The 24,834-nt window shown below is 49.9% G+C and overlaps 1 protein-coding gene across 4 annotated transcripts in view; it reads left to right on the forward strand.

Moving 5' to 3' along the window:
- OPA1 (OPA1 mitochondrial dynamin like GTPase) overlaps positions 1–24,834 on the forward strand; it is a 61,040-nt gene that overhangs the window by 10,018 nt on the left and 26,188 nt on the right. For 2 of the 4 annotated variants that reach the window (XM_039341514.1, XM_039341513.1), the window contains exons 5-17: positions 6,613–6,680; positions 9,728–9,847; positions 14,073–14,126; positions 15,270–15,374; positions 16,095–16,181; positions 17,797–17,910; positions 18,013–18,093; positions 19,576–19,650; positions 19,743–19,814; positions 21,643–21,742; positions 22,089–22,219; positions 23,562–23,634; positions 24,425–24,497. In XM_039341514.1, coding sequence (XP_039197448.1) covers positions 6,613–6,680; positions 9,728–9,847; positions 14,073–14,126; positions 15,270–15,374; positions 16,095–16,181; positions 17,797–17,910; positions 18,013–18,093; positions 19,576–19,650; positions 19,743–19,814; positions 21,643–21,742; positions 22,089–22,219; positions 23,562–23,634; positions 24,425–24,497 — 1,153 coding nt within the window. The remainder of the gene's footprint in view (positions 1–6,612; positions 6,681–9,727; positions 9,848–14,072; positions 14,127–15,269; positions 15,375–16,094; positions 16,182–17,796; positions 17,911–18,012; positions 18,094–19,575; positions 19,651–19,742; positions 19,815–21,642; positions 21,743–22,088; positions 22,220–23,561; positions 23,635–24,424; positions 24,498–24,834) is intronic. The other 2 variants (XM_039341515.1, XM_039341516.1) reach the window with 2 other exon arrangements.

The following is a 24,834-nucleotide window of genomic DNA, read 5'->3' on the forward strand; positions in this document are numbered from 1 at the left end:
AAATGGAGTATTTCACATGTCCGAAATATTCTAATTTTCGCTTTTCAACTGTTTTGTTGATTTTCCTTGGCTTTCCTCACCTCCTCATTTCTGATCTTGTCAACCCAGCTTCTACATAACAGCCACCTGTAAATCCACATTTCAAAGGCTTCTAGTCTCTTCAGGTGGCCTTCTGTCAGAGACCGACTCTCTACTCCATAGAGCAGGATAGAAAAAATAGAGCATCTGACAAGCCTGATTTTCAGTCTTAGGCTTCTGTCGTGACTGCAGAAGACCTTTTGAAGAATGCTGTTCGAGCTTTCTCTATCCTAGTCTTTACTTCAGTGGTCATGTCCCAGCTTTCATGTAAATTGGAACCGAGGTGTGTGATCCTTTCAACTTTTTCTATGGTATTCCTTCTGAATTTATTGGTGGTAAATTAATGGGTTGTTTGCTGACGACCATGATCTTGGTTTTTGAGGTGTTAAGCTTCAAGCCGTATTTTTCAGATGTTTCTGTGACTCTGTTGATGAGGAGCTGAAGGTCTTCATGCTTACTGGCAAGCAGAACTGTATCGTCAGCATATCTTAAGTTGTTGATCCAAACACCGTTTACTTTGACGCCACATCCAACTCTAGCTGGTTTTTGTCCCTCGGATCTGTAAGGCAGCGGTCCCCAATCTTTCCGTCTCTGTGGACCGGCGGTGGGGCAGAGGGGAGGGTTTCACACATGCACCTGTGGCCCGGTTCCCAACAGGCCACAGACCGGTGCTGGGCCATGGACCAGGGGTTGTGGACCGCTGCTGTAGGGTGTTGGTTATCACCTTTAAAGCCCTTCATGGCATAGGGCCAGGTTACTTACAGGACCGCATACTGCCCCACAGTTCCCAGAGACCGGTGAGGTCCCATAAATTGGGCCTCCTTCAGGTCCCGTCAGCCAGACAATGTCGGCTGGCGGGCCCTCAGGGAAGGGCCTTTTCTGTGGTGGCTCCGACCTGGTGGAATCAACTTCCCCCCCCCCCCGAGGTTCGAACTGCTCCCACCCTGCCGGCCTTTAAGAAAGCCGTTAAAACTCTCCTGTTCCGGCAGGCCTGGGGCTGATGTCCCCGGGGGGGGGTGGGCGGGATATGATCGGACACGCTGTATGAATGTATTTGTTTTATTGTTTTATTGTCAGATTATTGTTTTAATTTTGTACGCCGCCCTGAGTCCCTTGGGATTGGGCGGCATATAAATTTTAGAAATAAATAAATAAATAAATTCAAAGAAGCACGTTTGACCTTCTGATGGAATTCTGGTTGAGAATCCCCTGAAGACGCCTCTCCTGTGCCTGGGGAGATGGGGCTCCCTCCGCCCTTTGGCATGGAAAGCCTGTGGCCCTTTTCCCGACATGGCTCAGATACGCCTGATCTGCCTGCAGTGAGTGGAAGGGAGCAATCCACTTACTTTATTTGTTTTTTGCCCAGAAAGTACTCTAGATAGCTGTAGGTCACCATTACTAAGCACAATACAATTAGCGCTAAATTGCTCCACAAATTGCTGCATTATCTTCCAGAAGGGTGATAAGATTCCTAGTGTCTGGATAGGCGTTTATGGTACAGAAAGTATTTTATTTCTTTTTAAATTGGTGCTTCCTGGTCTTCCACCAAGTATCTTTCCTTTAGCTGTTCATCTGAGTTGGGAAAGAGGAAAGCCAGCATTTGTTTCACACTTCAGCAGACCCCGAAAATATATGATCTGCCTGCCCCCCCCTCCTTTGCCCCCCCCCAGTTCCTACTCTCTTGATTCCCAAACCCAATTCATTTGTCTTTGCGCAAAGATCACGTCACAGCAATGCTGCTGAATTAGCTGAGGGACCTGTGCTTCGAAGAATTTTAGGATCTTTTTGTATATTTTTTTTATCGGAGAAATTTTTAACAAAATAAAAGCAATGCCAATTTTAGGAAAGAAAGAAAGTAAAGAAAAATAGTGAATAAGTAAGATAGAAAATAGAAATACTTATTAATCAAGTTCATATGACTACCCATCTCACAAAAAGCAAATCTGGACAGTGTACAACAATGCAGACAAATTTATATCTTATAAAACATCACATATATATATAAAGCAATCGGTATAAAAATAATCAGTTTTAAAACATAAATGTTAGTAACAGCAAAATACACAAATTCCATAGATAGAAAAAAAATAGAAGTTAAAGAGCAGTTTCTGTTCTTTTTGACAGAGCTTATAATTGCATTTATATTTTACTCTCTCTAAAATTGCATAAGTTCCTTCTTTCGTAAACTGCTCTTTCTAATCATCAGACAAATTCCTGTTCTTCCTTTTTTAGCAAAAAGTCCACATGGGGTTCCTAGTCACTATTAATGTAACAAATTGCTTTTGCTATCTTCTAGTAGTTCCATCCTCTTCCTCAGCCTTCCCTCCATTGTGGGGTATTTCAGAGTCTTTCCATTTCTGTGCATATAATAGTCTCATAGCAGGAATTATATATGAAAATAGCCACCCCTGGCTCTTTTCTAGGTCTCTGCCCATTAATCCCAACAAGGAAAGCTGTGGTTTCAGTTGAGTCTTTAAGTCTTTGAAATTCTTTGTATCGGCATACGTATTTTGATCCAGAATGTTCTGGCTTTTTTACAGGTCTGTCAGGCATGATAAAATTATGTTTCTCACATAAAATTGAAGTATTTTTATGCACTCTAGTAATTTTTCTGAGTTGTATAGAAAGGAATGTTTTAGAATCATTTAAATCTTCAATACATATACCGCAATGACTCAGTGGATTACCAGTTTTAAGCATTACAATAAAATCATGTAATTAAAAGAAAGAAAATTGGAAAGGGGAGTCTTGTCTAGGGAGATTCTCTAATCACCCAGATCATGATTGGCCCAAAGCTTTTTTTGAAAAGGCAAGTGGATTTTCTGGGGGTTTTTTCCCCTGAAAACATTTCACTCCTCATCTGGAACTGAAGAAGCTCCTTGGTTGAGAAGCGAAACGTTTTCAAAGGGAAGAAACCAAGAAAAGTCCAGTTGCCTTTTTTGGAAAAAGGAATTTTGTGGTAAGATCTCGCCCTTTCTTTCCATTTAAGTTGCAAGAAACAAAACAATTGCAGGTAAGTAAAATGTGTGTTGCTGACACATTGATAATGCACTGATTAAAAGGTCCCGCAGAGGTTAATGTCACAGGGTCCCTCCTGGGAGGAATTAAAAGTTGTAAATGTTGGGGGGGGGAAGGGTATATGCCTATGTAAAAAAAATCCAGCCCTTTTTAGGCTGAGGTCCGGCGTCTCCAAAATTCTGCTGCCTAGACGGCTTCTGCATTGGTGGGCTCTTGGCCTCCCTTCGTCCCAACATCCTTGAGGTCAGCAAGGCAAGAGCATCACAACTCCTTTTAGAGGAGCTGAGAGGCGGCTGAGCTTTCCTTCTCCTCTGGGGTCTTTCCGGCCCCTTGGAGTCCGGATGGAAAAGCCAGGTCCCCTTCCCCAGAAGAGCTTAGACGGCCCTTTGTCCCAGGAGGTCTATGGGTCCTCCTGCTTGAGCACTGGGCTGGACTAGAAGACCTCCCAGGGCCCCTCCAGCTCCTGTTCTGTCCTGTTCTGTTCTATTCTAATTTCTCCTATTCTATTCTATTCTGAATTCTATTCTATTCTATTCTGAATTCTATTCTATTCTATTCTGAATTCTATTCTATTCATTATTCTATTCTAATTATTTCTATTCTATTCTATTCTAATTATTTCTATTCTATTCTATTCTGAATTCTATTCTGTTCTATTCTATTCATTATTCTATTCTGTTCTATTCTATTCTAATTATTTCTATTCTGAATTCTATTCTGTTCTGTTTTATTTTATTTTCTATTTTCTATTCTAGTTATTCCAACTTCTATTCTATCCTTGCACCTTCCCTTGAGGGTTTTGCTTTTGTCCTTAGAATCGGAATCCGAGGGCTGGGAGGGACCTCACGAGGTCTCCTAGTCCAACCCCCAGGGGCCCAAGGCAGGAGTCCTTTCACCCCCTGGGACAAAAGATTGTCTGAGCTTTTCTTGAAAATCTCCAGCAACGGAGCATCCCCCCCCCCACCTGGGAGGCAGGCTAGCCCATCTGATCGTGGCTTCAGGGCCTCAGCTGGCTCTGAAATGAAATGCAGGCTCCAGACGGCTTTGGGGGCTAAGCAGGTCTTCCTGCCTGCATCTCTCCTCCCTCCCTCCCTCCTCCGCAAGTCCTTTCCCAGCTCTTTTCAGGCGCTTTGCAGGGCGAACCTGCCGAATTGAGCCCTCCTGGCTTCCCTCTTCCAGCTTCCTCCTCTCCTCCTGTCTCCGTCCTCCCTGGCACCCCCCTTTTTCTCCCTCTCCTCTCCAAGAGGAGAGGAATCGGGAAGCTATACGTGGAAGAAAGGTCTCTGGAGGTTCTCCGTCATCCGGGCCATGGTTGCCTGAAAGGTGCTTTTTCAAAAGGCAACTGGACTCTTTTTTCCTTGAGGAGGAAGAAGAAAACTTTTCGCTCCTCATCCAAGGAGCTTCATCAGTTCTGATAGCAGGAATCCTTCCCTCCCTCCCTCCCTCAGAACCGATGAAGCTTCTTGGGTGAAGAGCGAAATAATCATCATCTTCTCCTCTTCTTCTTCTTCTTCTTCTCCTCCTCCTCCTCCTCCTCCTCCTCCTCCTCCTCCTCCTCCTCCTCCTCCTCCTCTTCTTCTTCTTCTTCTTCTTCTTCTTCTTCTTCTTCTTCTTCTTCTTCTTCTTCTTCTTCTTCTTCTTCTTCTTCTTCTTCTTCTTCTTCTTCTTCTTCTTCTTCTTCTTCTTCTTTCCAGTTGCCTTTTGAAAAGGCACCTTGCAGACATGTATGTTGAATAAGAAGTATAAGGGAGGTTTGAGGTTCAAAAATGTGATATATAAAAATGAGTGAGTGAGTGAGTGAATCATCCAATGAAGCAATGAATCAAATGTAATTTTCCTCCATGCCATCGAACTGGAATGGCTTAAGGCAGGTCTGCTCCTTCACAAAAAAGTCTGTTCCTACCTTTAAGCTAGCAGTGGATAAAGATAAACCAGGCTTGGTTAATAAATTTCTAGAATATTAATCAAGAGTTTTGCAAGAGCTGCTAATTGTTTTATTATTGCTCTTTCCACATAGCTGGATGAGGGAAATGGACATCCACACCGCAACAGCCTTTTGTGTAAGAGCTACGAACCTGGTTCAGTTCTGATAAAATCAAAAATTGTGCCCTCACCGGCTGTTCAAAGGTGCCTCTTTCCCAATTCCCCTTTGGAAGTGCAGCTTCCCCATTCCGTTCGTTCTTTCAGGAGCCCTGGAACTTGTTCCCATTTTATTTTTATTCTATTTTGTTTATTACATTTATATGCATCCCCTCCCACTCTCAAGCGACTCTTCGCGTTGCCCCAGGACTTGGAAACGGTCTCCCAAAGTGTCCAGGTTTTTAAGGGTCTGCGCAGAGGAACCTAATTGATTGAGGGGGGGGGGGGCAACCGCCCCCACAAACCAGCAGTGGCGTCTCCGCAGCCTCTGCCAGGCCTAGCCTTCTCCTTGGCACGAGGGTGAGTCCAGGGACAGCAGACACGGTTGTGCTGTGGTGCCCTGTTCCTTACCGACTACCTGGCGAAATTTGGCATTACAGTTTGCCCGTCTTTCCCAGTAAAATAGAAAGCCGAGGTGATCCCCAATTTCCCAGTCCCTCTTTAGCGATTTGGGGCTGCAACACCCACATACACGTAACTCTTAAAGGCACCTTCTGGTTTCCTGTATTTTTTATCAAGCAAAACCTCAGAACTTGGGTGCCCTTTTTTATTATTATTATGTGATCATTGTGGTTACATTACAGTAATTTTCATTTTCTTCATTCGTGTGGCCGTTTAAATGGAAACGTGTTTATACAAGAGAAGGAGGAGTTTGGTTTGTCAGTTGAAATTTACTTTTTCTGAGTTTCAGATGATAGTTGTGCCAAACGACTGAGATTCTGGGAGAAGGAAGGAAAATTGCCTTTCAGATCTTTTCTATTATTATTATTATTATTATTATTATTATTATTATATAAAATAATAATAATAAAGTTGCAAGGTACCTTGGAGGTCATCTAGTCCAACCCCCTGCTCAGGCACAAAACAAATAAATGAAGGAAACAACCCAAGAGAGAACTTCCAGTGTCCTGTGGACAGACTCGTAAAAGAAAACTGCTAGGATTGCCTTTCTCAAAGGAACTCCCTCACTGCAGAATAGTTTGTCATTTGTCCCCCCCCCCCAAGGTTGGGTCAGCCGCCCCCCACCCCCACCCTTGTGCTCTGGAGGAGTCTTGTCTGGCAGAGCATTTGGAGAGGAAGATAAGAGGGACACCAGAGGAGATGGGGCTGAATGCCTGGTGCTGGTGACAATATTGTAAGCCTTCTGCAGTCCGGTGAGCAGGGCCCATGCAGGTTGCTGGCCCCTAAATGAATGGATCAATCAATCAATCAATCAATGAGTGGGTGAATGAATGAATGAATGAATGAATGAATGAATGAATGAATGAATGAATGAATTAACAATGAGCAGATTGCTTCTGAAATAGTGTGGCTTATCTGGGTTCTGCTGAAACTGGGTGCCACCTTATGGGAATCCTTCTTCCTTCCTCTTCCCAGGTTCTTCCGGGGATTCAGCCTTCAGAGCCACCGACCAGGGAAGCGAAGGTGACAAGCAGCACAAGAAGGTGAGCTGGGAAGGTGCAGGGCCAGCTCCGTGGGAGACAGATTCGGCAGAGGCCTAGCGTGGAAGGCTGGGTTTCCGCCTTCTGCGTTTCGGTGCCTCCGAGCAGGCGCGCTCTCTCAGCCACGAGTTGGGTTGCCAAAATGAGCCCTCCCAAATCCAGAAAAATGTTGCCGATGAGTAATTCCTAGCCAGGCGACAGACGCATCTGCCTTCGTATTTTAAGTTTCCAAAATGTTTTGCTTTGGAATGGGCATCTAGACTTCAAAATGTAATAGAAAAAAAAATAACAATTATCTCAGGAAAGGAAAAGAGGCCCAGATTCTCTCGGGACTAATCGGCACTTTGCACTGGGCCCAGAGGATAAGGAAATAAGTGCTGGGGTGGGATGAGCTTCCGTGGAATTTACATCCAGCGTTTTTACTTAAGATGGCAGCTTAAGGGAAGCCCAGAAAAGTCTGCTGGAAGTCAGAGGAGAGGGGAGTAACCCCCACACTCGGGGGCTCCTGGCCCGGCCAGGCCAGATCAAGACGTGGTGGGTTCACACTTTGCAATCAACAAAGGAGAATATTGATAGCCCAGGGTTGAAATGAGGGGTCTTTGGTGCTCTCTGAGCTGAGTTCTTGTGAACCTTTCATTACCCAACTAAGTAACATCATCAGTGCTGGGGGGGGGTTGTAAATGAGCACTGATGTTACTTAGTTTGGGTCATGAAACGTCTGCAAGGAAACAGCCCAGCTCAGAGAGCGCCACGGGCCCCTCTGTACTTTGCGTGTTGGGCAGTCCTGTGCAGGCCAAGCAGGAGTTGTGGCCGTCGCGGAGGGTCTGCCAGAGACCCCCTCCTGAGACCAGGGGGCCACGTGGCTCTGATGGGGCTTTCAGCAGAGCGAAGCTCCCGTCCCGAAGGGGCTGCCTTCTTTTGTCTCCCCGTTGTTTTTTCTTTGCTCTGGCTCTTGGCAAGGAAGGGCCAGGCCAGGCAGTTCCTGCCCTCGTCCTCCACCTGGTGGGCTAACACTGGAGACAGGATCCCCCTCGGCCGGGCAGCACCTGCTGCAGTGCTGGGCAGAGACTCCAGGCCAGCTTGGCAAGGGAGCCGGTGGTGCCCAACAGTGGTGCTGGAGAGGGCGGGAGGACAGCCACCCTCACGCCCAGGGTTGTTGGCAGGCGGTGGTCACTCTGAGATTCTGTGGGGTAAGTTGGGAAGCCCCTCTTAGACCCCCCCTCCCCAGGCTGTACTACTGCCCCACCATCTTCCCTTCTGGCTTGGCTAAAAGGAAATCTTGTCATCCATAATTCCACCGTCCTCCAGTAGATCCTTCGTGATGTTCCCTGCTGTCTCCTCCAACTCTTCCGCAGCCCTTTGAAGCTCCGATAAAGGAGAACCTTTGTCGCTCAGGGCCGACAGGAGGGGGCCCTGGGGCTCTCTGAGCTGCGTTGTGGGCCGCTGGTTCTTCTCCAGCAGGGCCGAAGGGGAGGTCTGCGCAGAGCTGGTGTTCTCTTGAGGAGACCCTGGAAGGGGGCAGAAAGGTTAAGGCTGGCTTGTGCTGTCAGCCCCCCAGAACCAAAGAAGGCCCCAGTTCTACCACCCCCCGGGACACAGACCACGTCGCACAAGGGAGAAAGACTGTTTCCTCTCCGCTCTGGTGGTCTGGCAGGACCCTCTCCCCCCCTTCTGCCCGAGGGCAGAACGGGCCTGGGAGCCTCGCCCAGGGTGAAGCTGCATCTCATCTCACGCTTTTTGTCTGTGTGTTGCACGGGGGGGGGGTGTTTCCTTGGTGGCAGCTGGACCTGAGGCTTCCTACCCCGGTGGCAGCAGAAGAGGGGACGCGGGGGTCTTTGGGCTCCGCAGGGGAGGGGGATGAACCAGGAAGGAAGCACCGCAAGGGAGGCCACCTCAGTTCTGGGGGTCTGTGGTTGTCACGCTGTGCTCGGGCCTGATTTGAGAGCATTCAGACGCCGGGGGTATGTTTCTGACCCCGGCAGACCCCCTCCTCGAAAAAATAAGCAGGGCTGGGCTGGGAGACCCTGTGGAGCTCCGTGGCTGATAGGCTGAAAAACTCCATAGACAGAAACTTCCTGGTTGGGGGGAGGGACTCAGTGGAAGGAGACCTGGCTTTTGGCGAGGGTGGGTTCCTGCAGTGAGACCCCCCCTCCTCCTCCCCTCTTTGGACCAGTGCCCCCCCCCCAGTCTGGGTGGCAAAGGGAGGGAGTGGTCTGCCTAACTGTCCTGGACAGGCCGAAGCCGACAGTGCTCCCTTCCCTGAGGAAGGCAGCCTTTGAGACCGGCGGTGCCAACTCTGCCGGCATCCGCCTGCCCCCTGCCGGATCCCTTTCCGTTGCTGGCCTGGGAGGGGGGGGGAAGCTCCTGTCTGGGGAAGGGAGGCCTTCCTGGCCCTCCCCTAATTAACCACCTCTCCCAACGGAGGAGGTCTTATCTGCCTTTGACCCAGGAGGGAGGCTTGTGAAAGGCCGTCTCTGGTGCAGAACGCTTTTGAGAGCACCAAGGATGGGCAAAAAGTCCATTTATCAGCCACCCGCTTGCATCTCCTCTCCGTGCACAGGTGCATTCACACCTCTCCCGTTGCTTCCTTGTGCTCCCGGGAGGCGCTCCAACAAGTGAACGTTGCCCATATTTGCAGAGAGGGTGTCGGTTGTGCAGGCATTCCATGTGCCTCTGTGGCCCGGCAGGGAGACGGTCGTGATTGGGTGTTCTTTTCTCCTGTTTAACACCAGCTGCGATTGTCCGGACGGTCCCAAATGATTCCCAAGAGGAGGAATTTTGTATTTGGGCTCCTCTCCAGTTTTCCTGTTTTGTGCTGGGGGGGGGAAACCCTGAAGGCCCCTGTCCCCTCTTCTCTCTTGACCCTCCCTAAGGAGGGGGCAGATCTTTCTTCCATCCTTTGACATTCATCTCTTCCGCTGCCTCCGCCAGTTCTGTTGTGCGTGTGGGCGTGTGTTTGTGTTGCACCTTTTGGTTTAACATTATTGCCCCCCTCACCTCCATATTTTTTTTTCCTCCTCCCCCTTCTCACCCCCCCCCATGTGCGGCAGGGTCTCCTGGGCGAGCTCATCCTCTTGCAGCAGCAAATCCAGCAGCACGAAGAGGATGTCCGCAGAGCCGCTGACCAATTTGGGCCAGGCTCCTCCTCCTCCTCCCAGCAGAAGCGCAAGGTGATGCCTCTCAGATAGACCAGGCAGGCCTGGGGAGTGGGGGGGGGTTTCTGCTCTCCTCCCCCCCTCCCTCCTCCTCTTTCACCCAATCAGACCCTTGGCAGTGATTGAGCTGTGGTGGCTGGACTTTCCCCTCTCCGGCCTTCCTCTTACGAAGGCCCCGATCCGTTGGCTCCTGGTTCTTCTTCCTCCCAGGGCTGTCTTTCCAGCAGGTTGATTCCCGCCTGTTTAATTCTCACAAAAGGGGGTGTTGATTTCCCTGGGGATATTCCCGGCTCTTCCTCGCTTTTTCTATCCAATTTTGAGACCGTCGGATGCCGATGGGGACCAAGATGGTTGTGTTGGTGGCTTCCCTGGTCTTTGACAGTAAAGATCAGCAGTTGAGAAGGTAAAGCCTCTCTTGGAGGCCATCCCTGGACGTCCGATTCCGCCCATTTCATGGAAGGTTCTTCCAGGGCAGGGAATTTCTGAAGGACACCCACCCAAGATGAGGGACCTCAGGGGGAGCTGAGAGGTGAGGAAAGAGGCTAGATAGCCGGGGAGGGCCCAAGGGAGGCTGTAGCCCACAATGTTCTGGTCTCCAATGGACCCCCTGTTGGAGCTCAGCCTGCTTCCTCGTCCTGTGCCCTCAAGGCGGCCGAGTGAGCCAGCCAGAGCGTGGCAGTATGGAAGGAAGGGCTGCCAGGCCCACCTGGAGGAGATGTCAAGGTGGCGCAGGAGTTAGAGTGCAGTACTGCAGGCCACTTTAGCTGACTGTGTTCAGCAGGTCAGCGGTTCAAATCTCACCGGCTCAAGGTTGACTCAGCCTTCCATCCTTCCGAGGGAGGTAAAATGAGGACCCAGATTGTTGGGGGCAATGTGAATATATATATATATATACATTGCTTACTGGTGTACACCGCTTACAGAGTGCTTGCACTTAAAGCGGTATATAAGTCTCATAAATAAATGTCATCCTCCTGGACCAGGGATAGGCAACCTTGGCTCTTTTGTGACTCATGGACTTCAACTCCCAGAATTCCTGAGCCAGCCTGGCTCAGCTTGGAAACCTCTCCCTTTCCCCTCAGCATGGCTGGCTCAGGAATTCTGGGAGTTGAAGTCCCCCAGTCATAAAAGAGCCAAGGTTGCCAATCCCTGTGCTGGACAGATGATGAAAGCTGTTTTTAATGTTTAACTCTTCCAGTGATTTTAATGACTGCATAGTCACCAGAGATAAGCTTGATGGGTTTTTATTTCTTTTTAAATTTGCACTTTACTCCTGGACAGTGATTAGGGCCTTAATCTGCTTTCCTCAGTGGGCCAAGGAACAGGGTCTAACGGGATCCTCTATTCCACATATGGGCGGTGGTCATCATTACCTTGGATTTCATTATAGCCCAGAAATCTCCTCTTCTAGTGGAGAGATGGATTAGCCCACAGGCAAAACCATCCCATTTTTTTTCATCCATCCAACCTGTTCCCTGCTCTCCTGAAGGCTCGGAGGCTGCCTGCTGCTTCAGTCCACTCTGCTCTCTTTCCCTCCTGGAGAAGAAACAGAAACCAATACCAGTACAGAAGCTGTGAATGCTCCATCATTGGAGGCTTGTAAGAAGAGATTGGACAACCATTTATCTGGAATGGCATAGGGCTTCCTGCCTGAGCAGGGGGTTGGACTAGATGACCTCCAAGGTCCCTTCCAACTCTGTTCTTCTGCTATTGTTGAATTAGACTCCTTCAACTGGAGGCGACTTTAATAGCCATAAGGTTTAGTCACCTCCATTCGGTGCCTCACACAGTAATGCAGGGGTCTTCAAACTTGGCCCTTTCATGACTTGTGGACTTCAACTCCCAGAAATCCTCAGCCAGCCTCCATTTTGTTTGATAGATTTAAGACAGGGGTCTTCAAACTTGGCCCTTTTATCCCTTGTGGACTTCAACTCCCAGAATTCCTCAGCCAAGCATGCGGAATTCTGGGAGTTGAAGTCCACAAGCCATAAAAGGGCCAAGTTGGAAGACCCCTGCAGTAATGCCTTTATTTCAGCAGCTCTGCTTCCTGGGGCAGCCTGAGCAGTGCTGGCCTTGAGGAGCAGCCTCCCGGCCCCTCGGCTCCTGCCCTCCTAGGTGGGGGACTCCTGTCCTCCCGAGCTGCTGCTCAGATCCTTGAAGACGGCTGCCCTCTTTCCCCTGGGCTCAGGGGCATGGAGCCTCTTCATCTGGGCTCTGCTTCCAGTCCATCAGCACCCGATGCTCAGAACTGAACTTTAACTGCTGGCCACCACAGAGAGGATGCTAAGCTGTAAAGGAGCAGCCGTGGAAGAGGCCGTTTCATCCAATATTTCAGGGGCTGCCATAAAGAAGAGGGAATCAAGCTATCCTCCAAAGCATCCAAAGGCAGGACAAGAAGCAACGGAGGGAAACTAATCAAGGAGAGAAGCAACCTAGAACTAAGGAGAAACTTCCTGACAGTGAGAACAATTAATCAGTGGAACAGCCTGCCTCCAGAAGCAGTAAATGCTCCAACACTGGAAGTTTTTAAGAAGAGACTGGACAGCCATTTGTCCGAAATGGTGTAGGGTTTCCTGCCTGAGCAGGGGGTTGGACTAGATGACCTCCAAGGTCCCTTCCAACTTTACTACTATTACTATTACTATCCTCCGCGTCTTTCACATCTGCCTGCCATGTCTTAGACCAGGAATGCCCAACTTTGGCAACTTTAAGACTTGTGGACTTCAACTCCCAGAATTCCCCAGCCGGCACGTGCTGGCTGGGGAATTCTGGGAGGTGAAGTCCACAAGAAAGTTGCCACGCTTGGAGACCTCTGCTCTAAACCAATGATTCTCAGCCTTAGCAAATTGAAGATAGGTGGGCTTCAGCTCCCAGGAGTCTGCACGTGTTGGCTGGGGAATTCTGGGAGTTGAAGTCCAGAAGTCTTAAAGTTGCCAAAGTTGGATACCTCTGCCGTAGGCCAAAGTGTTGCTGCTTGACAAGGCTGAACATTTTTAGTCACAGATTTAAACAAAAGATTTCTTGCACGTTGACCACTTGTTTATGAAGGAGAAGAGAAGACATTATGCTTGGCCAACAGTCCGTCTGTGGTCCTGGAGAAGCAGGAGATGCAGACGACATAAGGCTTCTGCACAGCTGGGTGACTATTCTGGGTGCTTCTCAGGCGCGCTGAAGTAGCTGCCCATCATGCTGGAGGATAAGAGAAGCTCAGAGAACAGACCAGCTTTGTCCTTCCCCCAACTCTCCCTCGTGGACCATCACCCCTTTGCCAGCTGGCAGCCCAGGGCTGTCCTTGGGCTCAAGGGATGGCAGTTGAAAGCCGCCCTGTGGAGAGGGTCTCCCTGTTGAATGGCTGAGGAAGGTCTGTCCTTGATACAGAACATCACTGATGTGTAAAGAAAGAAGGAGCCAACTTTTTCCTGTTCAACTTGGACAACTTGTTATTTTGAACATTAGGATAGCTCCTGCTAATACCTGGTGGAGCTCCGTCTAGTTCAGGGGTAGGCAACCTTGGCTCTTTTATGATACGTGGACTTCAATTCCCAGAATTCCTGAGCCAGCCATGCTGGCTCAGGAATTCTGGGAGTTGAAGTCCACGTATCATAAAAGAGCCAAGGTTGCCTACCCCGGTCTAGTTGAAACTTTTTGAAGCACAACAAATGGCATGAAACACATGGAAGGGGCATTAATGAATGTAAAGCAAACCTTTTCCCCAAATTGTAAAACCAAAGGCTAGTGAGTATCTCCGTGCACATTTTTAAAAACCGTTTGTTAACAGCACAGCAGATTTTTCTTTGAGCAGAGAGGGATGGAATTGGAGAAACCAGCTCTGTTATTCGGGCATACATAAAAGGTCTGTTCAGTTAGAAAAACATGGTTTTCAAGTGCACTGCTAATAAATCTGCAGCTTCTTTTAGAAATAAGGTATCTCAAGTAAGTGTAGCAGCCATTACAGCAAAATGCGTTTAGGAATGAGTTTGATTTTGGGTCCAGGTTGTCAGATTTGAGCAAATTGTTCTTGTAAAATAATGACTCTTAAAGCTTATGATCTCTTGCATCTGAAATACTTTGGGTTTTTTTATTTATAATTTCAGCTTGCATATCCATCCACTCCTACGGGACTCATCAATCTAACCATGATTAAAACAATAAATGGCTAAATGAATTTTTATCTCACTCTACAGATGTTGGTAACATCTGAAATGCCGACTGTGTGTTCTGTGTCCTTTTGCTGCTGCAGGTTTCTGATAAAGAAAAGGTCGATCAGCTCCAGGAAGAATTACTGCGGACGCAGGTATGGGAACTTTGCGGTTGTTGAGGCAGATTCTTAATTGAGTTGCGGAAAAAACAAGGCAGGATCAGTGTAGCCCCACTGAACATTTGATCCCCAGGGAGCGTGCTGCCTGCGGGTGAGAATCCTCCTGCCCTGTAGAATCAGATCCAGATATGGCAGTCCTGGAGGGGTGATCAGGCTGGGACCAATCACTGTCGTGCCCTTGCATGTAGCCAGAGATCCAGATGTGGGTCAGCCATGCTGGTTTGGTGGGTTGAGTGTTCCCAACTCAGTTGCGCAGCGCACGTAATCCCCCTTGTCCAGTGGTTGAAAACAGTGAAAACAGGAGCTTGGAATATCTTAAGGGCAGGAAGAGAGCAAGGAGAGACCTTCCCTAGCAATTCACAGAGGGTGTCTGTAGTCATTGCAGATAGTTGCTTTAGTCCGGCAAGATTCTGTCTGTAGGCAAACGGAAATAAATAGAGGGAACTTCACATGTCATTCTTGGTTCTTCAGACCTGACAGAAACTCTTCTGGGTTATTTTAAATTTCAGTTCTAATCCTGTGCATTGTATTTTGCCATTAAAGTTTTGGGAGGGGAGGAAATGCCATTTAAAAATACGATCAACTCCGTTTTGTAATATTTCTCAAGTTTAATACACTATTTATCTAGGTCAGGGGTCTTCAAACTTGGCCCTTTTATGACTTGTGGACTTCAATTCCCAGAATTCTTTAGCCTGGCTGAGGAATTCTGGGAGTTGAAGTCCACAAGTCATAAAAGGGCCAAGTTTGAAGACCCCTGAGCTAGGTGTTCAGTAGATATGAACCTGCTTCTAACCATGAAGCAGGCTGGGCTTTCCATCCCAATGAACTGAGACTCTCCCTTGGGTTAATTTCCCCTTCCAGAAGACGAACAGTTCTGGGGAAAGACCAGGGCAGGGTTGAGGGTGACCCCAACCACCTCTTGAAAATACCATTATTGAAGAACTTTTTTACCTTTCCTGGGAAGAAAAAACAATGTTTTGAAGGAATCCAAGATCTTTTGGACACGAAGCAATAGAGACTAATCAAGGAGAGAAGCAACCTAGAACTAAGGGCAGTCTGTTTATCTCCTGCACTTCCCCTCTCAAGTCTTGACATTAACCCCTTCCATCTTTTTTGCAGCTGAAATATCAGCGGATGCTGGAGCGTTTGGAGAAGGAGAATAAAGAGCTGAGGAAGATTGTCTTGCAGAAGGACGAGAAAGGCATTCATCAGAGGAAGGTGAAGGTAAGGGATGCGGGAGGTCTCCCCGGCTCCTGCCTTATTTCCCATAGCGATTTTGGCTTCGTAAAAGCCCAGCCTCCCATGGGTGGCAGCGGCAGTGAAGCCCCCTCTCCCCAGACCCCACCAGCCAGAGTTCTTTGGCTAACGGGGTCTACAACATCCTTGCCTGCCTACCTGAGTGGGTGGGTGGGAAACCTTCCCACTCCAGTCCCTTAACTGGCGTTCCACAACACCGTGACTCTCCATGTTTGCCTGTAATTATAGCAAGACATTAGAGTCCAGGGATAGGCACCCTTGGTTCTTTTATGACTGGTGGACGTCAACTCCCAGAATTCCTCAGCCAGCATGGGGGAACTATGGCCCCTTCATGACTTGTGGACTTCAACTCCCAGAATTCCTCAACCGGCATGGGGGAACTGTGGCCCCTTCATGACTGGTGGACTTCAACTCCCAGAATTCCTGAGTAACCATGGGGGAACTATGGCCCCTTCATGACTGGTGGACTTCAACTCCCAGAATTCCTCAGCCAGCATGGCTCAGCTTGGAAACCTCTCTCTTCCCCTCAGCATGGCTGGCTCAGGAATTCTGGGAGTTGAAGTCCACGAGTCATAAAAGAGCCAAGGTTGCCCACCCCTGGATTAGACAATGAGAGTGGTAACCTTTCCTTCTTTCCCGTGCTTTGGCTCCGCCTCCGCTCACCAAGCTCATCGTTTCCTTCCCTAGAAATCTTTGATTGACATGTACTCCGAAGTTCTGGATACCCTGTCAGACTACGATGCCAGCTACAATACCCACGACCACTTGCCTCGGGTGAGTTGGCGACGAGCCTCTGCATTCACACTTTTCTTTATTCCTGTCAGACGTGTGGACATACGTCATCCAGCCCTGGGTGTCTCTGGAGATTCTCCACCCATGCAGGCCACGGCCCTCTCAAGGGTGCTTTTCCAAGAGGGGACGGGACTTTTTCCCCTTGAAGATGTTTTGCTCCTCCTCTTAAGAAGCTTCTTCCGTTCAGAACCAAAGAAGCTTCTCGGATGAGAAGCAAAACCTCTTCCAGGAAAAAAAAAACCCAAGGAAGTCCCATCACCTCTTGGGGGGAAAAGCCCCTTTGGAATTCATCACCGAGGATATAAAACAGGAAATAGAACCTGTGCAAAAATTATGTAGAAAAAAATGCGATTAAAACTAAAAAGACATTTGCCCGGTCACATCGACAGCGTGTTCCCTCGTCAGCGGGAGGTCTTCCTCCTCCACACGTGCTGAAGGGCCTCCTGCGCAGCGCAGCCTGTGTGAGGCGGTTTGTGCTTCTCCACATTCTCACAAAGCATCCTCTGTAGGGAAGCCCCATTTTCTTAAGATGGACCTTTGACCTTCCTGCTCGGGCCTGCAGCCTTTTTAATCCTTTCCATCCAGGCCGAGGTCGTTCTTGACCAGGCTGCAGACAGTCGTGTGGCTTGCGTTCTGCATTCACCCTGAAAAAGGGCAGGTGAATATCTTGAGCTGTGAGGAAAAGGAAGATTGCTCTAGTGCAGGGGTAGGCAACCTTGGCTCTTTTATGACTCGTGGACTTCAACTCCCAGAATTCCTGAGCCACCTTGGCTGGCTCAGGAATTCTGGGAGTTGAAGTCCACGAGTCATAAAAGAGCCACGGTTGCCTACCCCTGCTATAGTGGAAAAGGCTTCAATTGTTAGGCTAGTAGGCAATAGCTGGCTTGCTTTGGGAGCATCCCAAGAAGACTGTATCCAGATGGAATTTAGCTCACTCTTTTTTTAATATAATATTTTATTAATTTTCCAATTTGAATATTTAAAAAGCAACGTGGTGACTGGGTTAATCAATAGCTCAATGACAAAATCTTAGTGCAAATCTCAGGCTACAACATCAAATATTTCTTCTCTTTTTCCCTTAACAATTACTGTCTCATGTTCAGGTTGGTACATTTCTAATTATATCAATTCAATAAGGACATCATAATTACATTCATCAATAATTTTTAGCTTATACGTATCTTGAATTACATTCAATCTTCGTAAACAATCCATATCTTATTGATTTTTACTCAATTTTTAATTTCTTATCGATATTCCAATTTAACCTTTGATATTTATAACTTTAAGACTTTGGGTCACCAAAATTTCCCTTATCTCCCTTCATAACAAACCATAATATCCAAAACACACATTTTATCTATTTGAATATAATCCTGTTCTATTTCCTAAGAGTTATCTATTTCCCACCCTATTAAATCATCTACTTAATAACACGGAATTTATCTCTCTCGGTGTCATCGGATCTTCTGTGGGGGAACTTTTGGAAAGCTGCCTCGTCGTCGGGGAGCAGAATCCCGGAGCGGTGGGCCCAGAGGAGCTGGGGAGAAACCCTCCCTCCCTCCCTCCCTCTGAAGAAAGGCCCTTTGCCTTCCAGGTGGTGGTGGTGGGAGATCAGAGCGCTGGCAAAACCAGCGTGCTGGAGATGATCGCTCAGGCCCGGATCTTCCCTCGGGGCTCGGGAGAAATGATGACTCGCTCCCCTGTCAAGGTAGGAGGCGCGAGCCCTCCGGAAGGAGGCCTGGTCCCGCTGAGATCTGCTCAGAGCTTTAACCCTGTCCCCCTTTTTTTTTGAATCCACTTTGGGCCTCAGGTGACTCTCAGCGAAGGCCCTCACCACGTGGCCGTCTTCAAGGACAGTTCTCGGGAGTTTGACCTGAACAAGGAGGAAGATGTAAGTTTCAAGGAGCAGGCCGCTCTCGGAGGGCTTGCGGTCTTCTTTTTTTAAAAAAAACCGTCCCCCTAGAACCCACAGAACGAATTGTCTGTCTGTCAGTGCTAGCAAGGGATTTCGGTAAGTGAGGTCGAGAGAGGTCAGCTCATTCAGAGGTGGGGCGGGGAGGGGGGGGGCTGGGCGCTTCCCGGAGGGAGGAGCGGTGTCCATGTCGCTGAAAGAGGCTGGGGTGCCCCTAGTGCAGTGGTTCTCAACCTGTGGGTCGGGACCCCATTTGGGGTCGAACGACCATTTCACGGGGGTCGCCAAACAACGCAGTCCGCTATTTCCCCCCCCCCCTTTTCCTTAGCTGTGCTACTCCCTTTTATTCTATTGGCTTTTGAAAGCCAATAGAATAGACCCTCTTGAATAGAGTCTCATTCTATTGGCTTTCCAAAGCCAATAGGAATTGTCCAGGCTGTCTCTGCCCTGCTGAGCCCGCCAAAAGTCCTATTCTGCAAACGGTGCTGCACCAGTTGAGTAGTCCTCGACTTACGACCGGTTGAGTAGTCCTCGACTTATGGCCGGTTGGGGGTCGCGGCATTAAAAAGGTTGAGAACCACTGCCCTAGGGGCTTCTGGGGAATTCCAGCTGTGTCCCCCAGTTTCCCCTTCTGGGGAGAAGGTAGCTGAGGAGGGGAGGGAATCACAGGGTTACCGGCGAGCCTTTTCGGTTTGAATTCAGACCGTGGCCTGGGTGTCGGGCACCCAAGGATCAGCTCCCCACAGGAAGCTCCGGTCGAACAGATTCATTGCTCTGCACAGCCTCTGCGCAGGAACCTTCCCGGTTAGCAGTTGGTGCTGCTGCTGAGGGGGTCTGCTTGCCTGGGGCCATTTCGGGGGGGGGCAGGACTGAGACTTTTCTGTCATGCCTGACAAAGAGGACTGGTGGGCCTGTCCATTTACCCATAAAGGCCTCCCAGATCCATCTGTAAACTCCAGAGTGAGCCCCCGGGATGCCCCTCCCCTCTACCCAGGGAGTCCTCGGCTTAACAGTTGGGATCAGAACTTCCACAGCTCAGCAGCAACGATCAGATGGTTCAGCGGATCACATCCAACTCTATGGCCATTTCTGCCCCTGGGGAGGTTGCAAGCGGCAGTCCCAGTGGACGCTGCGGCTGTCGAAAGCCCGATGCCTAGACTTTGGTCACGTGACCACAGGGACACTGTGACGGGGGTGATAAGGACCAGTGCCGGTCGTAAATCACCTTTTCCAGCCCCATTGTAACTTTCAACGGTCACTAAATGCAGGGTCATTAATGCGAGGACTGCCTGCAGTCTGATTGTGTTCTTCTCCCTGGCTGTGCCCGAGGATGCCTCTCCCAGGCAGGGCTGGGCTCTGTGCGCCTCGGGCCTCTTCCAGTTCCTCCGGGGGGGGGGGGGGCTCAGGGTTCACGCCTTGCCCCACCTGATTCCAATCCCCCATCTGCTTGTGCCGAGACAGCTGGCAGCCTTGCGACACGAGATCGAGATCCGGATGAAGAAGAGCGTGGGCAGCGGCTGCACCGTCAGCTCGGAGGTGAGGCCCCCTCGTGCCCCTCCCCACTTCCCCCCCATCCATCCCCCTCCCCTTTTTCTCTCTCTCAAGCTGCGATGTTGTTTCCCTTGCAGACCATCTCGCTCAGTGTGAAGGGCCCCGGCCTGCAGAGGATGGTGCTGGTCGATTTGCCCGGTGTCATCAGCGTGAGTCTCCTGTGCTGGGGAGGGAGGGTTGCGGCCCCGGGGCCAAGGAGGCGGGGCCTCGCGCCATCCGGCTGGGTCTCTTGGCTGCAAAATGGGGTGCCCGGGTTAAAGAGGCACCCTCCCCCTTGGGATCTTTGCAAAGAAATCAGAGCAAGACTATGGCCACAGAGTAACATCCACTCCCGGATCCCAGCTCAGCCACGAAAGCCCAGGGACGATTGGGGGCTGGGCCCTTTCTCTCAACCCAACCCCCCCCCCGCTCCTGCTAGACAAAGGGAATGTTGCCTAAACCAGAGGCTCCCAACCTTTTGGGCACCAAGGACCGGGTGCGTGGAGAAAGGTTTTTCCACGGACCGACCGGAGGGTGCGTGATTTTGTGTGCTGCCTGCATCCCATGGATGGGGCTTTGCTTGTTTGTGCGGACTGATTGCTGGCATGCCACAGCCTGGTACCGGTGCATGGACTGGGAGTTGGGGACCCCTGGTCTGCACCAAGGGCAGGTGGCCTTTTCCAGGTTGGGGCACTGCTGCAGTATTTAAAGTACGTAGCGTTAAAGAAATGTGTGTTTTCAATTAAAATGGCCCAGATCTGACACAGAGTCCTGCCTTTTGCTTAGCTCTCGAGATTCAAGCTATAAGGTGGCTGAGGACATCCAGGGACAGATCAGGGTTTGCAAAACGCCAGCCCAGTGCTGATCCCCTTGAAGGGATGGAGAGTTCCCAGGGGCCTTAAACCTCCCCCAACCTCTTTGGCCTTGCCAGGATGAAACTGAAGCCAGTTCTTCCCCCGTTCAGAGTGAGCAGTTCACTCCTGAATGCAGCTGCCCACAGAAGGTTGCTTATTGCATCCAGTTTTGGTCGTCACAATATAAAAAAAGATGCTGAGACTCTGGAAAGAGCACAGAGAAGAGCAGTGAGGAAGATTAGGGGACCAGAGGCTAAAACACATGAAGAACGATTGCTGGAATTGGGTAGGTCTCGTTTAATGAAGAGAAGAACTAGGGAGGACATGATACCATAGCAGTGTTTCAATATTTGGGGGGCTGCCACAGAGAAGGGGGCGGGAGTCCACCTATCCTCCAAAGCGCCTGAAGGGCAGCACAAGAAGCAACAGACGGAAACTCGTCAAGGAGAGAAGCAACCTGGAACTAAGGAGAAACTTCCTGACAGGGAGAACAATTAACCCATGGCACTACCTGCCTCCAGAAGTTGTGGATGCTCCATCACTGGAGGCTTTTAAGACGAGATTGGACAGCTGTTTGTCGGCAGTGGTAGAGGGTCTCCTGCTTGAGCAGTGGGTTGAACTACAACAGTGATGGCGAACCTTTTAGAGACAAGTGCCCAAAAACTGGCCCCGTCCCCGTTCTACTCCCTGCCCCGCCCCCGCTCCGCCTCCACCCCGCCTGCCCGCAGGGCCACTCACCATCTCCAGGGCCCGCTGCAGATCGCCCAGCAGCGCCATGGCAGCCACGCCCTCTACCTGCGCCCCACAGCATCAACTGCACGATGGAGCGTGAGGGCAGAGTCTTGTCTACACTGCCTGGCTGCCGTGTCCTTGGCTGCACTGCTCCGCATGGGCCACGCTCGGGGGCAACTCTCCTCCAGGGGGGCTGCTGGTGAGGAGGGGGTCACGGGGGGAGGTAAGGCTGGGGCAACGGCACGTGTGCCCACAGAGAGGGCTCCGAGTGCCGCCTCTGGCACCCATGGCATAGGTTCACCACCACTGGACTAGAAGACCTCCGAGGTCCCTTCCAGCTCTTGTTATTCTGTTAAGCAGCAGATTGAAACCTCAACTACAGAGGCGTGAGAATGAGCCTCTCTTTCCCCAGACGGTGACCTCGGGCATGGCGGCCAACACGAAAGACCTCATCTTCAGCATGAGCAAAGCCTACATGCAGAACCCCAACGCCATCATCCTGTGCATCCAAGGTGAGGGAGCCAGGAGCCCTGCTGGCCATGCAGAAGGTTTTGCTGGTGGGAGAGGAGCCCCCACCTGCCTTTGACCCCCTGGGCTCCGACTGGGGGAGGCAGGGCCGGGCAAGTCTGCCTCCATGCTGTGGGTAGACAAGTCCTTCTCCTTGACCATCGGATGTTCCAAGACTCCCAGGGTTGAATAAGAACGATGCCCCTCTTTCTTTCTTTCTTTCTTTCTTTCTTTCTTTCTTTTTTCCTTCCTTCCTTTCTTTCATTCTTTCTTTTTTCCTTCCTTCCTTCCTTCCTTCCTTCCTTCCTTCCTCCTTTCCCTTCTGGGCCAACTCTCCGGTTTCTTTCCCAGATGGCTCCGTGGATGCCGAGCGCAGCATCGTCACTGACCTGGTCAGCCAAATGGACCCCCAGGGCAAGAGGACCATCTTTGTGTTAACCAAAGTGGACCTGGCGGAGAAAAACGTGGCCAGTCCCAGCAGGGTGAGGAGGGGAAGGGGAAGGATTTGAGGTTGCTCAGAAAGCAGAAAGGTGTTTTTTTAAAAAAAAAAAAAAACAAAAAAAAAACGCTGTCTTCCCCTATGAAGCCCTTACCTGTTAACCGTTAGGAATAGCCAGGGGGTTCTGGTGCAATTTGTCAGGAAGATTCTGTGCCTCCTTGTCTGTGTGAGATTTTTCTTCCACGGAAGGCTTGCTCCTTCACTGAGGTTGGCAATGTTTTTTTTTATGTCTCCTGGGTGTGTGTATAACTCTGAAGCTACAGAAAAAAATACGCTTCGTGACTGGTGTGCCCGTTGGAAGCTTATAGGAAAATGCCTCTGGAGCAGAAGTCTCCAAGCTCGGCCACTTTAAGACTGGTGGACTTCAACTCCCAGAATTCCCCTGCCAGCCGTGCATTCTGGGCTGAAGTCCACTAGTCTTAAAGTGGTCATGTTTGTAGGCCCCTGCGTTAGACAAGAGACCCTGGGAATGCAAGTGGCTTCCGGAGGGGAGGGGCATCCCTGGCGCCTTGCCTTCACCTTTGGACACAGCCAGGTGCTGCAGAGCCAAGTCTCAGGATCCCCCTCCCCTCCTTTTTATGCTGGGGGGGTCACCTTCACCATTCCCAGCTGCAGAGTGTGGCTCGAAGCATCCCAGAATCCCCTCTGCCCCTCTGCCCCATGGATTGTAAGAGCCCTCCTGCTCTGCGCCTGGGGCAGGGGAGTTGATGGGGGGGAGAATGTGGGGGGAGGCAAGGCTGTCTTCCCTGAAAAACCAGGGACAGCCAAGCCACCGGTCAGGATGCATTTACAGGCAGTCCTCTTTTTACAGCCTCTCATTTAATGTCCACTCAGATGGTACGCTGGACCCCTCCAAAAGCCACTTCTGACCCATTCCTTTAAATTACACAAACACACACTCACACGTCACATGGGTGCATTTTGGGCACTTGACAAGTGACTCCCTTTATGCCTCTTAACAGCATCCCCCTCAATCACATGACTGCGGTTTGAGGTGTCTTTTGCCGGTTTCTGGCATTTAACTTCCGGTTTCTGGCAAAAAAAACCACCCATTTGGGAAAAACCAATTCATTTAACGATGCAAAAATATCAAAAAATGTCAAAACTAATAAGGCAAAAGGTCTTCAAAAAGATCCAGTCCAATCATGTGATATCTCCGTTGTAAGTTGGGGTACTTTTGATTCCTGTCCTTGGGGGTTGGGGGGGGGAACGGTGCCCGGATCTAAACAGCGCCTCGTGATGGTGGAGGGTTTTGCCAAAAGTCAGGGACCCCCCACCCCACCCCATCCCAATGAGGCTGAGCTGCTGCTTTCTTCTCCTCGCAGATTCAGCAGATCATCGAAGGCAAACTCTTCCCCATGAAGGCTCTGGGGTATTTTGCGGTTGTTACCGGAAAAGGTACGTGTCCTGGTAAACTCTTCAAAGAACTTCGAGGCATTGTTTACCTTAAAGAATCTTTATTTGAGAAGCATAACACAATCAAAGCCAAAAACTGGATTTCCCCTCCCCTGAGCATATAGTATCAAAGCACAATTCCCTCCTCCAGTTAACCGTCATAAATCACATTCTCCAATTAGTGTGAAATGCAGGCTTCCCCTCCAGTTCTTCAACCGCCAATTCTTATCATCTCTTATTTCAATAACCTTGGTTTACACACTAGGTCCAGTATTGTTATGTCTAGCTCACAGGTCAGCAACCTGCGGCTCCCAGCCTCCTCCGCCACTTGCAGAGAGAGAGAAAGAGACAGAGAGAGGCACTTGCGCTAAAAAAGAGAGTGGCCTCACACTGTTTTCGGACAAGCTGACGAGTTTATTAGATGGGGCTCCTGCAGGAAGCAGCAGAAAGCAGCAGCAGCGCTCTCTCACTCTCACTGAATGGGGGAAGAGGACTGGCAGACCAAGGGCAGGAGAGAGCCAGCTCAATAAGAATGTGTGTTAGCTTGTCGGAGAACAGCATCATCTAACTCTAAGAGTAAAACATAACAAGAAAATGGTTGCATCTCCATCTGTTGTCAAAGCAAAAACATCTGATGTTAGCAGCGTTGACAGTACGTTAAGGTTGGCGTTTGTCCAGCTTGCAGGCCCTTCCTTCCCACGTGGCCTGGTTTCAAATGCTTCTTTCTCTCTCTCTCTCTCTCTCCCTCCCTCCCTCCCTCTCTCTCTCTCTCTCTCTCTCTCTCTCTCTCTAGGAAACAGCAGTGAAAGTATTGACTCTATTAGAGACCACGAAGAGGAATTTTTCCAAAACTCCAAACTATTGAAGTAAGCTAATTCTCAGTTTCTAAAGCATGTCTTGCTGGTCTAAAGCTACTTACTCAGGCATATTTCAGAATTGTTGAGGCTGTGATGCATTTCAGTTGGCCAGGCTGGGGGGGACCTGGGAAGGTGGCCTTCAGGCCCTCGGCCGCAGGAGAACCCTAGGCTTTGAGCTCTGGAAGGATGTGCTTCCAGTCTGGGCAGGCGACACCTTGCTTCTGGATGGATGGAGATCTAAAGATTCTGTGCAGGACAAGCCTTGAATGTAGGGCTTATTCTCCTTCATGAGGGTGTGTAAGCCTCGATCTTCAGGAAAGACGGAAGGCCAAAGGAGAAGGTGTCG

The sequence above is a fragment of the Crotalus tigris genome, unplaced genomic scaffold (assembly GCF_016545835.1).
Source record: "Crotalus tigris isolate CLP2741 ecotype Arizona unplaced genomic scaffold, ASM1654583v1 scf7180000017765.3138416, whole genome shotgun sequence".
Lineage (NCBI taxonomy): Eukaryota > Metazoa > Chordata > Lepidosauria > Squamata > Viperidae > Crotalus > Crotalus tigris.